We start from the raw sequence: 17,093 nt of genomic DNA, 5'->3' as shown, positions 1-17,093 counted from the left end.
CAATTGCGCACTTGTCACACACACTCAGCGCACATGGAAATCGATCCAGCGCACTGAACCGCAGCCTGACGTCTTTTTTTTTTAACACGGAATCACACGGTCGATAACAACGAGCTGCTGCTCAGCATAATTCTACTTCCTAGTTTACCTGACACCGCCCCCCTCTGCTCTTAAAGGGGTACACCCATGATTACACACAGAACACACATCCGCACCTTTATATCTACAGGCATGACTGGTGGAACACACCTGTAACTTTATATCTATCATGACTGACCACACCCATACATTTTTCAAATGTGAGTGACTGATTTCAATATATCAATGAATCTCATTTGTATTTTGTCATGGGAAGGTGTCAGTGGTGAATCAGCTGGACATGCAGGTCGTCGTATCAAACGTCCCCCCGACGTATGTGGACAAAAACAAGGACAAATTGCTCAGGTAACTATTATCTTGCCGAGTTCAGACAGTTTCTAATAATTTGACCACCATCGTGCTATTTCGAAGTTGTTTTAGCATGAAGCCATGTGTGTTTAATTAATGCGCTGTCACTATCATTTTCTTTAACACGACACCACTTGTGGCGATATAAAAATTAAACTCATCAACGCTACAGTTCACTAAATCTGTTAAAATCTCCAGCAGAATCTGAGACCCTTATTTTTACGGAAAGGCACGTCTACAAAGCTATCGTGCGTGCTTGTGATGTATTTTTACCGTGCACAATCGCACAGGCTGACAGGCACTTGATAATGGTGTTTGTAAGTGCAATACACACAGGCATAAAAATACACCTTCCCTGCTGTGAGTCAGTGTTTCACAGAGGCGGGAATCGATGTTCAGCAACAGGTGGTGTGCCATTGCTGTCAGGATTCAAAATAAGTTGAAAAAAAAATATGTGTTTGTGCGTGTGCACGTTTGTGGGGGTGTTCTGCGTCGTTATCCTAAACGTGGAGCCTGTATTTAACCAAAAGAGGTCGGGTTTTTTTTGGTTTTTTTTTTCCCCCCCCCTTCTTCCCTTGCCAGTATTTTGGAGCGCTACGTTCAGGAGCAGATTCCGGGAGCTAAGGTGTTCATGGAAACTATCGGCCCCCATCGTCACGGCGACGGACTTCAGCAGGAGGACTACACCAAATCGGACCTAATGATATACGCTATCGACCCGCTGACAAATAGGGCCGTGTCCAGACAGGAACTCCACAAGTAAGAATAATGCAAGCTGATCAGCGCGACGTTCACGTTACGTTGGCATCGCTTCAAAAATGCGACTTTTGGCCAGGTTTCTTGACGGGAAACTCCTGGACATCAACAAAGAGTTCCAGCCCTACATGCCCCCTGGTGGGCGCATTCTTGAGATCCGAACCCCGGAGGTGGTGACCAGCGTGAAGAAGGCTGTGCAGACCGTCGGCTACACAGAGGGGGCTCTGTTGGCCCTCGCCGTCATCATCATTATCTGCTGTGTGCCCGCCATACTCGTTGTCATCATCACCTACAGGCAGTAATTGCGCATTATTTTACCTTCCCTGAACAAATTAAGGTAGAACTCTGTGCACCTTAACTCAAAATTATTTACAAATAACTTAACCTGGGCAGCACGGTATGTAAAGCGTTGGCCTCACAGTTCTGAGAACCTGGATTCGATCCCGCCCCCGCCTATGTGGAGTTTCCATGTTCTCGCTGTGCCTGCCTGGGTTTTCTCCGTGCACTCCGGTCCCAAAAATATGCAACATTAATAATATTAACTAAATGTCTCGATGTGCCCTGCAGTTGGCTGGTAACCAGTTGAGGGTGTCCCCCGCCACCTGCCCGTTGACAGCTGGGATAGGCTCCAGCACTCCCCGCGACCCTCGTGCGGATAAGCGGCAAAGAAAATGGATGGCTGCATAACTTAATTTATATAATTTAATTAATTGCTTCATTAACTCTAACCCTGTTATAAAGGAGGGCTTAGCTAAATCGCATCGTCTGAAGAAAGAAGACCTAATGTAAATAGTGCGGAGAGAGCTCTGTGGAACCCCACTTTTGATTTGTCGTCTTCATTTCTTTATGCACAGTGAACCTCTATTTATTGCAAAGGGGATGTTCCAGAGGCACCCAAAATAGGTGAAAATCTGTGATGTAAAGAGACCATATAAAAAAAACTGCATACAGTATTTCATTTACCCCTCACATACACTTAATTTGAACACATTTCCACTTATTGAAAGAAAGAATGAAATCAAAAGACCCTCATCCAAAATTTTCTTCAAATAACAGCAAACTTTACTTTTACTTTTCACAGCGGGTTAGACTTTATGGTATAACGCACACGTGAAATGATAAATTGTGACCTTACCATCATATAGTGGTGTAAAAACCCTTACAAACTACTAAACTTAATGTACCACCATACATTAGCCTCAAGACTTCTGCCATAGTTGTGTCCCATGTGGCTGCGAGTCACACACAGACACAAAAATCCATTGTAAGGGCATGTGTTCTGATTCTCTTCACAACATCCAGCATGTGGCGATCACTCGACTTTTCCTCAATAAGTCCAGCGTGGGGCCTTCGTCCCTCCTGGTTTGCAGGTATTTGGATGATTGAGGCTTCAAAAGCGTGTTAATCCGTTTCTCTCTCTTTTTCTGCTCTCTCGTTCTTGCTCCCCTGCATCCGCCGTCGGCAGATTTAAAGAGTGAGTACAAGTTTTCATTTTGAATTTTGTACCCTAAAACTCTTTTTGTTGTGTTTTCAATGTCCACTCGAAGTCGTATTCACAGGCGCTGATGTGGCTGCCAAGGCAAGAGTTCAACGAGAAAAGCATAAAACAGATATAATTTTGTTTTTCAGCCCTCATAACCATATGTTATGTATAATTGCAGGGTAGAAGGCCATGGTTTTTTTTTTCCAACTGTATTTGATGTGCCAATTTGCATTGAGTTCTGTATTTTAACTAAGCCAACCGTAACAGAATCAGTGCTATTTTCTTGGCCACTGTAATGATGATCTCTCCCCCCCACCCCCGAGCGCATGATGGATGTTATTGGTGGTAGTTGGCATGTGTGTGGCCAGGGATTTACTGCCACTTTTGAAGACCTTCTAAGTTGCGGCTTAAACTTAATATCACGTCTAACTGCCTGCACTACCTCTCCGCAGACGGCAGGAAGAGTGCGCCAAAACCGCCCGCATCCAGATGGCGCTGCCGAGCGGCAAACCTGGAGGGGGCACCGCCAACAACCTGTACGAGGAGCTGGGCGACAACGCCATGTAAGTGAAGGGTTATCGTTGCCGGTGGGGGGAGGGCACAATTAGAACTTCCCCATGCTGTAATGCACAGGTGTCAAACTCAATGCTTGGGGGCTGGATCTGGACTGCCACACGACTTTATATTGCCCGCAAAGTCAAATCTACAGTGTCAATTTCCATGATTCTTGTAAAAATCAGGACCAAAATTTCAATTTGTCGTGTATAATAAATGGTAAAGTTGAGATATTACAAGCATGTCTGAATAGTAGAAAAAAAAAACATTACCCTTGATTTCTGATTCCAGAACTAATTCATAAATCGATGATGTAAATATGATGAGACGATTCAATATTTTTGTTTCACAGTCGTAACGGCCCTCGAGTTTGACACCCCTGCTGTAATGCAAACATTTTATACCAAGTAACACCTGAAAAAACGCTTTGCTCTCCAAATGCCACCATAATGTCCATCATTAAAATACAAAATATTATTCAACATAGGCCGAAGTGGTCATCAAAAATGCGATTTTATTTCTAAAATGTACAATGTATTGTTTGAACATGAATTATTTGCTCTAACATTGACTATTTGCTCATAAGTTATTCCATTTTGACTTAAATGTTCAAAAACAAACATTGAAAAAGTCAGTTATTTTACTGTACTTTAATGTTAAATACAAGTGAAGACTACTTAACACTGTGTGACAAGACATGCAATAATTAGTGTTTTGGCCCTTGTGGAATGAGTATGGCAGCAAAGTTTGCCGTTTTGCTTTGGAGAGGCCATATTAGGCTAATTTTTGCCCCGTTTTGAGTTCATCTTCAAAGGCAACCTTCCCGAGATTTTCTTTTTTTCGATTGTAACCAAATTTGAGCTTATCTCACTTTTGCCACATTTTCTTATGTTCCACCCTGAGTCCAAAATGCATTTAATTACTTTTTTTAACTTCAAATGTCTACAAATGACACTCCATCGTGACAATAAATAATAAAAAAAACTTTTATAAGTTCCTACGGGTGACAGCTTGTCACAGCACAAACCAAGCATGAAGTTAAAGGTGTGAAGTTGTGAGTTTATTCCTTTTTTTTAAGCCTCTAACATCACAAAATGGAGGGTGAAGCACTGCAACTTTGTTTCATGTCCTCCAACGTCATCACCTTTTGTGTATCTGCATGTTTTTCACAGGACATAATGCATTCCCTTTTTTTTTTTTTTGCCACCTTTAATTATGTGCTGACAATTTTCTGCATCTCCCTTCCTCCTTACTTTGTTTCATGTAATCTCGACGCTTTCCTCTACCCGTATTAGATGAGATTCGAACAGCGGCCGTACGCCTTATTAATTTTCATCTGCAGGTTTTAACGAGGCAGCGGCGTCTTTGACGCAGTGAAGGCATCGCGCGAGGTGGCGTTTCATTTAAATTTCTGTTCCGAGGCACAAAGATGAAGTTGCGAGGAAGCCCTTATCAGCATTCCACGCATCAATGCTCTCCCGTCTGCTTTGGATACTTTGCCGCGCTCGTGTTGACACGAGGGCCACGCATGTGCGAAATCATTCTGCACGAGGAAGCTCGACTTGGAACGGAGGAAGAAAAATAAAATAAACGAAATAAATAGTTAATAATCAAGAAGGGCCATGGGCGATAATTAGTTCTACTGATAAGATGCAGAGTATTTGTAGCTGTGTTTTTGTTAGTAAAGGAAGCATGTTGGTATTTTTATGGAACATCAGTGAGTTCAGCAAAGCTGGCATCTCGCAGAGTCCAAACACTTCTTTCTTTTTCAAAGACTAAAAGCAGGCCAAGTACCGAAGTTTGCGCATTTCTAATTGTGGGCCACTATCAAGCGACTCGGTTGCGTTGAATGTCTAGTTTCAGTTACTTTCAATAAATGTAATCCTATCCGTCCGTCGTAAAATGCAGCTTCTTGTCGACTATCTTCCCAATCTAATGGAACGGCACAAAAACAATTACGTTCCAGAAACATCTTATAAATATGAATTATGTTTATCTTGTCATTTTTCTTGCCTGACTTTTATCATAAAAATCCACACCCAAAAAAAAAAATTTTGCATTCTCTGCACGGCGTTCACAATGTTATTGTTCTCTCATAGCACTTGAGCGGGTCCAAGAATGAACACCGTGGGCACCGTCCAGTTCCATAATGCGTTTATAATATTCAAGATGTCTCCTACTACATGTTAAGCATATTTAATCTCTCCATCTTCTTGCCTTTCTGCAACACTGACAGACAAAAGTGAGTAAAATGTTTCAAGTGCTCTTTTCTCGCCTTAGCTTTTGTGCGTTGGATAGGTTAGTGCGGCACGTAAAAGCTTGTGCGGCGGAAAAGGTGTCGCGCAAAACTTGAGTAAACCTTTCAAGGTGGAAGCCGGCACTCTGGAACTCTGCAGAGTTTTGTTTTTGCCCCCAAAGAAGTGATTCAGCGAGTAGAGGCGAGTGCATTCAATCGGTCATTTGTCAGAGGGAAATCTGCAGACTCCCAGAGCCTGGCGAAAAAAACCATTGATCCTCCCCTGTTGTCAGTGATAGTTATGATACAAGTGACTTGTTTGTAGTGCACCGCTTTCAGATGACGTGTTTGCAGTCTTCATCCCTTAGCAATCATGGTAGTCGGACATGATTCATAGATGGATGCCCTTATCCCTCCGACTCAGTTGAACAGAGACCCCCACCAAGGCTGACAAATCCGAAAAAGTGGATGTACACTCCTATAGATGCCCATCTCTCCAACACCATCCATTAATATTCGTCCATATTACTAGAAACCTAATGCCCCAGACGTTAGCGTTCACATTATCTGCAAAAGTTGAATCGAGACCGCCCCGACTTTTTTGGGCTGTTGGAGACGTTTCAGCACCAATCCAGATGTCTTCAATTGGAGTTCGAATTATTTTTGGCGGGTATGTCCACAGGGGAGTTGTCGTTTCTCAAACCAACCGGACTTTGACATCCCTAACGGGAAAACGGCTCGTCAATGACTATTTTCCCGTGGGGTGGGGCACTCCTTGTGGGAGAAATGTAAGTACATTGTTGTAATAGTGATGGTGCAAGCCGCCTCCTCTGTTTTGGAGGAGCGATCATCTTCAACAATCCGTTGCCTCAATCCAACTTTTGCCGATTACCATAAACTGAGAATCTTCAGACATTTCCTTCATGTCATTCCATATTGCATTTCTACTTTTTCTTCCCCCCGCATCCTCGCACTAGCCACACTGTCCGCAGTGCCGGAAGTTTGGACGAAAGCGATCGCCAACGCCTGATCTCCGATTTCGCCACCCGTGCAATCGCAGCCCACCGGCAGTGTGTCGCAAACGGAGGAGTTCTCAACAAACTTCCCAAATCCGAGTCCAGCATCACCTTTCTCTCGGATGAAAACCCCCTGACCATCAAGAATCCCATATATCACGAGGACGGCACCTTGAGCAGTCCGGAGACTCTTGGACGGAGCCAGAGGAGGCGAGACCTTCTCGGGCACATTTCCCCTTCCAGGAAAGGTCTTAGAGAAGCCTGGTTGAGGATCAGTTCTCCTGGAGGATTTGGCGGGTACAGCGGCAGTGACAGCGGGAGGGGATCAGGGGGCGGCCAGAGCTGGACACTCCCATCGAGGTTACATGGCAGAGACGTGTATGATGCCTTGAGGAGGCAAGTGGTTATGGATCCTGTGCAGTGGGAACTGGAGCTCCTGAAGGCTGAGTTCAAAGAGAGCAAAGACGCCGGCCTTGATTCAGGATTTGACCACGGATTGGATTCTGATCAGATGGTGAGCCCGAGCATTGAGCCCAAGTTGACAGTCAAACAACAGGCCCGACAGTTCGAGCAGCAGGCCATTCAAGAAATGAGACAAAAGCTAAAAAGAGATTTACGAGCTTCTTTATCGCCCGATATTCTACTTTCGGTTTTCCCGGAGTCCTCTCAGGATCCCAAGTGCATCTCCAACTCTAACCTTCCAAACGCCCAACCTCGAGAGAGTCCCCCGAGCATCATCGTCACCCAAACGGATGGAGGGACGCCCCCGCCGAACCACAAGCCAACCCCACCTGTGCTACGACGCTTTGGGGCAAATCTGACAGACAAGCAGAATGCGGAAGACAGACTTCAGGTGCATTTGGACATTATCCCCGATCCACCTTCCACTCCACCACCGCCACCACCATCTGCTCCTGCACCTTCCCCACCACTTCCTCCCTCCACCCCTCCGCCTCCCATCCAGCCATCTCCCCCTCCTCCTCTCCCTTCAACGCCATCCCTCTCCAGCCGCCCTCCGCTGCCACCACCTCCCCCTCCGCCACCTCTGCCTCCTCCTCTGTCGCCCTCTCTCTTGAGACCGTCCACTTTTGTGCTCCCGTCATTTTCAGAGGCGCCAGCCCTCCGACCCGTGTCCCTCCGACCCACGCCGCCACCCTTATCCGTAGAACCAGAACCTCCCCGCAGGGAGTTAAAAGGCATCTTAAAAAATATCCAGAATATTGCAGACATCGAGAAGTCCGTAGCCAACATGTTCAGCCAGATCGATCAGAAACAGATCCCTCTCGTAAAGGTCATGAAGAACCGTGCGTCTTCTGATTCCGCGGACCCGCTTGACTCTTCGGACGTATTAGCTGGAGGAGGGGAAGTGGAGGGAGGAGAGGGAGGCCAAGTGAACCCTTCACCTCCACAGATCCAGCCAAACGCAAACATGAACTCTGTGGTGGGAGAGCTCGAGAAACGATTCCCCCCTCAGTCCACGGTCCTCTAGCCTTCATTTTTCTTATACAGAACGCGTACTCTGGACTCGGTCCTTTTGCTCCTTTAAGAAAGAAGAGTAAATGGACCTCATATCACGTCCCACTGGGCCCTAATGAGTTCACATCTCCAGTTATAATCAGATGTAATGACAGGTTTCACATTTAATAGGATTGAAGACTATCAAGAAAGCCTTTTTTTATGACTCTAAGGAGGAATTATGACAAAGCTTGCTGCTCACTGCGATTCTTGACTGGCTTCAGACTATCATCAGCCAGGAGTCATTATTTTAATCTCTTATCGCATCTCAGTGTTTTTTTTTTTTAATTGTGCACTCAATGGGCCTTCAGTATGAAGCTAAAATGAACACTTTTGCATGATGTGAGAGATTTACTGATTAGTTTGCTGGTTGTTTTTGTTGGGTTTTTCTACAGTTAGATATGAAATGTATAGCTCCATTCCATGTGCTCGTGTCCGTCCTTTTTTTTTTTTTTGCTGTTTAATTTTAGCCAAAGCATAAGTGCATTTCAACAGATTTTTCTAATTTTTTTAGGCGTGGTTGGGGGTGGAGGGTTGCAGTTATGAGGGCAAAAAAGGTGTATCTCCTGTTTTTGTTTCTTAGTCTATATTACTCTCATTTCATAGCATTGATTTGTGTGTAGAATGGCAGTTTTTTTTTCCATTACAACCTTCGTGACATTTTTACAATTGTTTGCTCTCGGGATCAATTGCATGAGATGTGGGTTTTTTTTTTTTTTTTGTTTTGGGGGTCAATAAAATGTATGGACTTCAAACACTAGAACATAATGGTATTTTTTTTGGTACATTCAGTTCAGGGTGTACCCCCCCCTCCAGCCCGTTGACAGCTGGGTTAGGCTCCAGCGCTCCCCACGACCCCCGTGAGGCTATGCAGCTAAGAAAACGGATGGATGGATAAGCGGCAATGGCACATTAATATTTTTGATATTTTCTCATGTAATGTAGGGAGAGAAGCGGGGATGTTTTCATGCAGTGGACCTGTAATGTAACATAGATGCGTGACCTTCACTTTTATTACACATCAGTCACTCACGTTTGAAAAATGTACGGGGCATGGTCAGTCATGCCCGCAGATATAAAGTTACGGATGTGGTCCAGCAGTCATGCCTGCAGATATAAAGTTACAGATGTTGTCCACCAGTCATGCCTGCAGATATAAAGTTGTGGGTGTGTGTTCTGTTTGTAATTATGAGTGTACCTCTTTAAGAGCGGAGGGGGTTGGGGTGTCAGGTAAACTAGGAAGTAGAAGTAGGCTGAGGAGCAGCTTTTTAGAGACAATGTGCTCCCGTGTTAGAGAGGAAAAAAAAAAAAGATCTCAGGCTGTGGTTCATGTGCACTGGGAATCTGTGGCAAGTCCGCAATTGCGCAGTTGCACAGCTTAGAGGGAACATTGGTCAAGACTACAGAAAATAATCGACGTTTTTCAATATCTTTGTATTTCTACTCGTAACAAATTTTACGCTTGTGATTTTTCGTGCTCAACTGTGCAGATCTGCGAGTGCGATGGCGCGCAGGGCCATCAAATACGCGATATACATCAAGTACGCGCCCGTCAAATCACTGTGACCGACACAACATAGATTATAAAACTTTGTGTTGTGTTCAAGGTCACGCTGACTTGATTGCTTCACTGTCCACCTTCACAGTCGGTCATTGCCGAACGCAAATTTATGTCGAGGCCGCGATAAGTCGATTGAAAAGTTTTTACGCCGTTACCCTTGGAAATAATACGACGGTTTGGCAACACGCTGTCGGAATATCAATGATTAATTAAAGCGTGTGAAACATCAACACGGTCAGGAACGAAGAAGATGTTCCAAATCCGTCCAGCAGAGATCCAATCATCATATTTTCCAGCCAATTCTCTTTTCAAGGTTTTCCGTTCCAGGTCAGAGGAAGAATGCTGTTGATTGGAAAATGTGATTGAGGGATGAAAGGTCAAAAGGACGATTGTGCGTGTGAAAATGAAAGAGAAACGGCGGCGGACGGAAACATGCCTTTTAGGGGATGGCAGTCTATGTTCCGGAGAAAATAATCATGTTTGCTCTGTTGCGTCGCCCGCCGTCAGCAAGGCGAGGTGGAGCGGATAGAAAAGAGTCAATCGCTCCACGTGCGTTTGTGACAGAACACAGATTGTCTGGAGGGTTTTTGTCTGCAGGGGACCTAATAACGCGTCCGTCAGAGCGAGCGACCCGCACGGACGGACTTATCTTCGTCTCGCACGCTCGCGGACAACGGCGGTGTCTGTTTTTGGATGACCCGCGAAGCACCTTTTAAAGCAGCCATTCATCTGTTTATCATCCCCCCTTCCTCCCTTCTTCGTGTGCTCCCTGAGCCGCCGTCTCTTATTTTGCTTCCAATTGGCTTCGCGCTCATCCAGACATCTTCCATCTTGCCTTTCACACCTTTATTTCAACACATAATCCCATCTTTCTTTTCTTTTCTTTTCTTTCCTTTTTTTTTTTTTTTTTTGAAGCCTCATATAGCGCAAAGCCGTCGGCCCAGGCATCCTGTTTGTGCATTTTGCGAGTCCGTGGAACAAAATCTAAAGTACGGTGTTATTTTTTTCATTTTTTATTTTTGGAATGATGTGTAACAGCTTGTGACACATCAGGAGCTTGTCGAGATGAGATGAATTGAAATGACGTTTGTCAATTCCAGGCTCCTCCTGGAAACGCTCGATACTTGGGGGGAAAAACATAGTAAAACTGGAATGTCTATTAAAGTCAAAGTTATGTGTTTAAAACACACGGTGTAATTTTGTTGTGTTTTATATATATATTGTTAAATGAGTTATAATTTAGTATCTTTAATGGCAAATAATGCACGTTTTTGTCTACTTCTGTCGCCGTTCCTCAATCGATTCCTCTCGACACGGAAGGACGCACGCAAACGCGCTCTCGATGCATTTTATCCTCGGTCTTCAAAGAAACTGGGTTGAAACCCCCACCGAATGTGACCCGGTTGCATTTGTGAAATGCGGATGTGCTAATGTCTCCACTCTCCACCCCCTCGCCTCCTTGTCTCTCCTCACAGGCGTCGGTACGGACAACACGAGGTAGGTGCCGCCTTGCCGTCTGCTCCCCCACGTCGCACGGGTGTGTTGTTCACTTTCCTCACGCGCATTCTAGACTCTGCTTTCAGCTCATTTTTCATGGAAAAACTCATAATTGTCACTTCCTTTTCATGTACGTGCATCTTGGACCTCGAACTTGCAAAATGTGGGGGGAAATCTATCCTCAGTTACCCGCTGACACCTATTCGCTCTTTGGGGGCTCAGGCCGAAGCCTTGCCTATTGAAAGTATTTGCCGCTGTCTTTGGGATCTTGAGGTCCAGGAACTGTGGTGAAGTGTGTTGAGGAGCTTTGTCAGAAATCGCGATTTATATTCCGCAACATGACGTTGGGGAGAGGTGGCACTCAGCTGGTAAAGCGTTGGCCTTACAGATCTGAGGACCCGGGTTCGATCCTGGATCCACCTGTGTGGAGTTTGCATGTTCTCCCCATGCCCGTGTGGGTTTTCTCCGGGGACTCCGGTTTCATCCCACATCCCAAAAACATGCAACAGTAATTGGACACTCTAAATTGCCCCTAGGTGTTAATGTGAGTGCGACTGTTGTCTGTCTTCATGTGCCCTGCAATTGGCTGGCAACCAGTTCAGGGTGTACCCCACCTCCTGTTTGATGATAGCTGGGATTGGCTCCAGCACTCCCTGCGACCGTTTTGAGGATAAGTGGCAAAGAAAATTGATGGATGGATGGATGACTTGGGGAGAAAAAAAATGTGGCCAAAGTAGATATTTTCTGTATTTTTTTCCCCACCCATGCCATGTCTGCGGTTCTGTAGGATCGTTCATTACATCAGACAAACTTATAAATATGATTTTGTCCTCAACGTGTGTTGCCATCTTTGCGGTTCTCTTTCCTCCTGGAAGACACAACAACTCCTACGACCTTCTCTCCTCAGACCTGAGGTATTCTGTCTCTCTTTTTTTTGACCTCTCGTCGATTCATTGAGGGATGTGATTCATGACCACGTCTGGCCGCAACGCTCGGCGTGTGCGTCCGCGTTGTATTAACGGTCCGTTCCTTTCTGACAGGAGTTGTCCATGGAGTCCGGCATCGACCCGGGTCAGGACTACTATACACAGGATTACTACAACTATGATCACGGGTGAGTAGCGCTGCCTTTATGTCTTTTTAATTACATGAATACATTGCTGGTGCCCCTCAAGGCTCTGACAAAAGGCCCTTCACGTTCTTACAATGCATTTTTTCCTCAGTAATTTTAAAGATGTTACTATTATTATTAATGATAATAAACTAGATCGTGCGTCTCAATCGCTAAGTGAACAAATAAATGTCTCACTTATAACCTCTAATTTTGGTTACATTAGACGTCATGGTGGTTCAACTGGTAAAGCGGCCTCAGAGTTCTTAGGGTCCCGGGTTGAATCCCGGCCCCACCTTTCATCGGGCACTGCGGTTTCCTCCCACATCCCAAAAACATGCAACATTAATTGGAGACTGTAAATTGCATTTGTGCATGTGTGCGCGCGTGTTTGTCTGAGCACCCCGACTGCCATCAATGATGCATTCTATAGAACCGCATACAAATTATAATTACCGCTCCGTCTTTGTTTTTTGTTTACAGCCACCCACATTAATATACAGTGGCAAACTTGTGTGCATACGGTATCAAGAGTGTAAATTCAGCAACTGCAAGGCTTGCTCATTATTTCTTCAGAACTTACTTCTCATACACGCACACACACCGGGCACAAAGCTAATTCTGTCTAGCTAGTGTAGCAGCCGTGCTAATCAGGCAGCCTGCCATGGAAATACACACACACACACACACACAGACAATGGGCCAGATGCCGCTGGCTCGGAGCAAAATCCACAAACTCATTTTTGAATGTGTAAATAAACGGGGAGCAGCAGCATCACACGGCGCAACCCCGCGGGATTCATATCTAATCGCCGTGTCTGTTGCATTTGTTAGCGTGCGAGGAAAAAAAGCACAAAGTTCCATACAAACAACAAAACGCGTGCAAACACGAGCCGCCGACAAACAACGCGCTCGCAAACAAAGGGTCTGTGTTTTGCGATTGTCGGGATGTGCGTTAATTTGACCTCTCACCTGAGAAATCCCGAAAAATAAATACAGTACAGTTTGTCACCTGCGAAACAAAAGCCAACATAGAAAAAAAAAATATATATATATATATATTTTTTTTTCATACTGTAGTTTTACCTGTGTGTCAGGTCTGGCAACCAAACCGTTGGACTAAATATTCAAATGAAGGGACAGAAAAGGTCTTCAATTTGGCCCGTATGGGAAGAACACAAGTTTGGCTGACCAGCTGCAACTCCAACACCCGTTCTGAGTCAGCCTTACAGGTGTAAGACGATGGAAAAAAAATTGCATCATATAACAATAATTCTAACCATGTCCCACACAATTTTTTTCCACTTTTTAATCCATCCATCCATTTTCTTTCACGCCTATCCTCACGAGGGACGCAGGTAGCGCTCGAGCCTATTGCGGCTGTCATTGGGCAGGAGGCAGGGTACACAAACAGTCGCACTCACAATCACACTTAGGGGCAATTTAGAGTATCCAATCAATTTTGCATGTTTTTGGGATGTGGGAGGAAACCGGAGTGCCCAGTAAAAACCCACACAGGCACGGGGGGAGAACATGCAAACTCCACACAGGCGGTGCCGGGATTGAACTCAGGACCTCACAACTGTGAGGCCAACGCTTTACCAGCTGATCCACCGTGCCGGCCCACTTTTTAAACATTTGAAAACGAAAAAAAAATGTATTACTTAGCACCTTCTTTGACCCTGTAGCTGACACAGTTGCCCAAATAAGAGGCATAGTGTGCATGGGTAAAAATTGTCGCATAAAACAAAAGAAAATTCAACATATATTTAAACACAGAAATGTTCAACCAATCCATGTAATTTTGTCTAACGAAAAGTCCACACAGGCATATGTATGTGTGTGTGTGTGTTTAATAGCATCAAAATCTAGAATGTTAGCAGGTAAACACTTGAAAAAGCATATTATTGCGTTTGTAATGAAGTGATTGATCCTGAAATTGTTGCAAGGGCCGACCTTAGAAACAATGGTGCCCCTTTTTCTTTTTTATCAACATCATCACGTGTGTCACCTACAACGACTGCCGATGTGTGACTGCTCCCTGCTGGTTATTCGAAGAAGTACAATCCGCAGATCGCCGGCACACGCTGTACTGTACGCAATCCTTTATGGGGGGGTTAATGGCCAGGAAATCCCTTAAGTAGCTTTTATTATAAGGTTAATACTTATTACTTTAGATTTAGTGTCCACGCTGTAAGGATTAGCCACCTTTACGAGTGAGCTCGTCCTCACTTTCAGCCCCCCCCCACCCCTGATCCATCCTTGATTGTTTCCTGACAACACACACACACACCTTTTTTGCTAGCATAATGTAATAAGATGGCACAAGCTTGCCTGTAAGATGACTTTTCTGCCTCCAGGAAGCGCAGATTTGTGATTTTAATCACGCACACATCTGCTGCAGCCAGCATATTGTGTGTGTGTGTGTGTGTGCGCGCGACATCCGGTCTCTGGCTCCAGGACGCGAGGTCCATAAGCGTCGCTCCACAGCCGCGTTTCTTTCGGCCGACGGAATCGGGCAACCCTCCCGGAAGCGGGGCGGGATAAAACGGATGAAAAATCAATTCCAATGTTTGCGTTTTTTTGTTGTTGTTGTTGTTTTTCGGAGGGGCTAACAGGATGTCTGCTGGCTCCAAAAAGCTCCTTTTGTGATTCAATCGGGTTTAGTCAGACATCCACGAGGCCCGCACGCCGCCGACTTAAGTGGCTCTGGGTAATCTTTTTGTTTGTTAAGGCGATTGCTCGTCTTCACCTCTGATTGGTTTAAGCCAGCAGAAAAGGCCGACTCCTCGCGTTTGTATTCGCACAGAATGGCCAACATCCTCCGAGTCCTGGCACGGCGTTTTTTTTTCTTTTTTATGCTTTTTGTGTGCGTCCGCAGCTACGACCTCCCTCAATACGGCAGCCGGCGGAAGTTGATCTCGCCCTCGGGCCTTTATGACGAATACGGAGAGGTCGTCGTCGACGACGACGGCAGCTGCTATTACAGCCCGCAGGAGACCGACGGCGAGGTAAGCGCACGAGGCTGCGACTGCGTACGAGGTGAACTGGCCTACTTTCCCGCTTAATTAGTTTGATTCAGTCAGTGACATCTAAATGACCTTATTTGGATTTCCACGTGGTTCCTGGACTCTGTTGGCCTCACAATAACAAGAGCGCCACCTAATGGCGAGCCTGTTTCTTGCAGTTCTGTCCGAGCACGTCACCAGTGACAGTAATCCCCTGCTAAAGCCTTTTTCTACAGATGAATTGGTCTCAAGGAAGTATTTTGAAGTGATACAAATCACCTGAGAGACAAATGTTTTATGTTCGGGAGGGGCTAGGTTTAGCACGGGTTGTCACTGAAATTTAGGAGAGTCTTTGCCACATGTACACGTGTGATGTCGTAACTGGTAACACAAAGATGCGTGTAAAATCTCAACTTTATCATTTATGATATATGACGAGTTTGAAATTTTGGGACAGGTTTTTAAAATCATTTAAATCTGGTTTTGTGGGCCACATAAAATCATGTGATGGTCCAAATCTGGCCCCCGGGCCTTGAGTTTGACACTGCCGTAAGCTTTTTCTTGGGGGGGTTTAATGTTGGAAAATGGGCGGCAGGGTTGCTCAGGTGGTTCAATCCCGGACCCGCCTGTGTGGAGTTTTCATGTTCGCCCCGTGCCTGCGTGGCTTTTCTCCGGGTGGGCCCTCCGGTTTCCTCCCACATCCCCAAAAAAAAACATGCAACATTAATTGGACACTCTAAATTGCCCCAAGGTGTGATTGTGAGTGCGGCTGTTTGTCTCCATGTGCCCTGCGATTGGGTGACAACCAGTTCAGGGTGTAACCCCGCCTCGTGCCCTTTGACAGCTGGGATAGGCTCCAGCACTCCCCGCGACCCTTGTGAGGATAAGTGGTGAAGAAAATGGATGGATGTTGGAAAATGAATTTGAAAATGTGATCTAAAAAGAAAGGATTACTGTCATAATGCAACTGTTAATTTCCTTTTCTGAAATATTTGCTCTGGTTCGTGGGGACGCCGCCCGTATGACGACAGGTTCAGAGGCACTTTCGGCAGGCTGGTCCCCCGCACCCCCACGGCGCTGCCAAAAAGGCCCCGGCGCCCCTCCCAACTGACAAAACGCAGCCCCCCGAGGTTGGCGCAAAGCTCCCGAATTCGGGCACCGCCGCCAAGCTGAGGGCTCTCGTGGGCTCCCTGCTGTTGTCCTCCGGTAAAAGAGCGGCGCGCCCGCCGGCTGTCCACTTCCCGTGGAACAAAGCCAGAGTCGAACCGGCGGGAGGGAGGTTGGGGGAGGCAGAGAGGGCAACAAGCATGGAGGCTGGAAGGCAGGATGAAGCGGAAAGGATTCAGATTTGGCGGGCGAGGATCAAGGCGGGCGGAGAAAGATTCAGGCCTGAGCACGAGGGGGCCCTTCCCGGTTTGGTGCCCAACGGCGGCGTTGTCCTCAGCAGGAGGACGGGGGCCGTCGTGAAAAGACAAAATCTCAACGACGCCCTCGGTCTGATCCACCTTAACGGAAGAGTCCAAAGGCCACCGAGGGGGCGTGGCCAAGTGCGGAGGAGCAGAGATGGAGGAGGCCCGAGGAAGATGCACGTGGCGGACTTGAGCGTCTCTGCTTTAGTGTCAGCTCGAGGAGGTGCCGCCGAGGGGCCGAGGTGGGGCGGGCGGGTCAGAGGCCGGGGAGGATTTTCACAAGGATGGCGCACGCGTCCAGAACTCTTTCACCACAATCGAGACTCTCAGTGGCAATCCAGCCCTTCCGACTCAAACGTTGCCAGCTCGAGCGCTTCCAGCGAGCGCGAGGAGACCGAGTCGGGCACGGAGAGCCAGTCCAAGAGGGGCAGCCGGGATGGAGAGGGAGACTCCGAGAGGGCGTCGGCGTCGGAGAGCGACTCCGGTGGCGCGAGGGCCG

The 17,093-nt window shown here is 46.4% G+C and overlaps 1 protein-coding gene across 1 annotated transcript in view; it reads left to right on the top strand.

The window, feature by feature from the left end:
• The window catches only part of LOC133495337 (protocadherin-15-like), an 85,016-nt gene that overhangs the window by 65,295 nt on the left and 2,628 nt on the right, over positions 1–17,093 (top strand). The window contains exons 31-39 of the mRNA XM_061809850.1: positions 356–444; positions 1,030–1,206; positions 1,283–1,501; positions 2,669–2,677; positions 3,139–3,249; positions 11,045–11,066; positions 11,942–11,980; positions 12,107–12,180; positions 15,059–15,188. Of these exons, the coding sequence (XP_061665834.1) occupies positions 356–444; positions 1,030–1,206; positions 1,283–1,501; positions 2,669–2,677; positions 3,139–3,249; positions 11,045–11,066; positions 11,942–11,980; positions 12,107–12,180; positions 15,059–15,188 (870 nt within the window). The remainder of the gene's footprint in view (positions 1–355; positions 445–1,029; positions 1,207–1,282; positions 1,502–2,668; positions 2,678–3,138; positions 3,250–11,044; positions 11,067–11,941; positions 11,981–12,106; positions 12,181–15,058; positions 15,189–17,093) is intronic.

This window comes from Syngnathoides biaculeatus, chromosome 22 (genome assembly GCF_019802595.1).
Source record: "Syngnathoides biaculeatus isolate LvHL_M chromosome 22, ASM1980259v1, whole genome shotgun sequence".
Classification (NCBI taxonomy): domain Eukaryota; kingdom Metazoa; phylum Chordata; class Actinopteri; order Syngnathiformes; family Syngnathidae; genus Syngnathoides; species Syngnathoides biaculeatus.
This window is presented reverse-complemented; position numbering and strand designations above follow the sequence as displayed.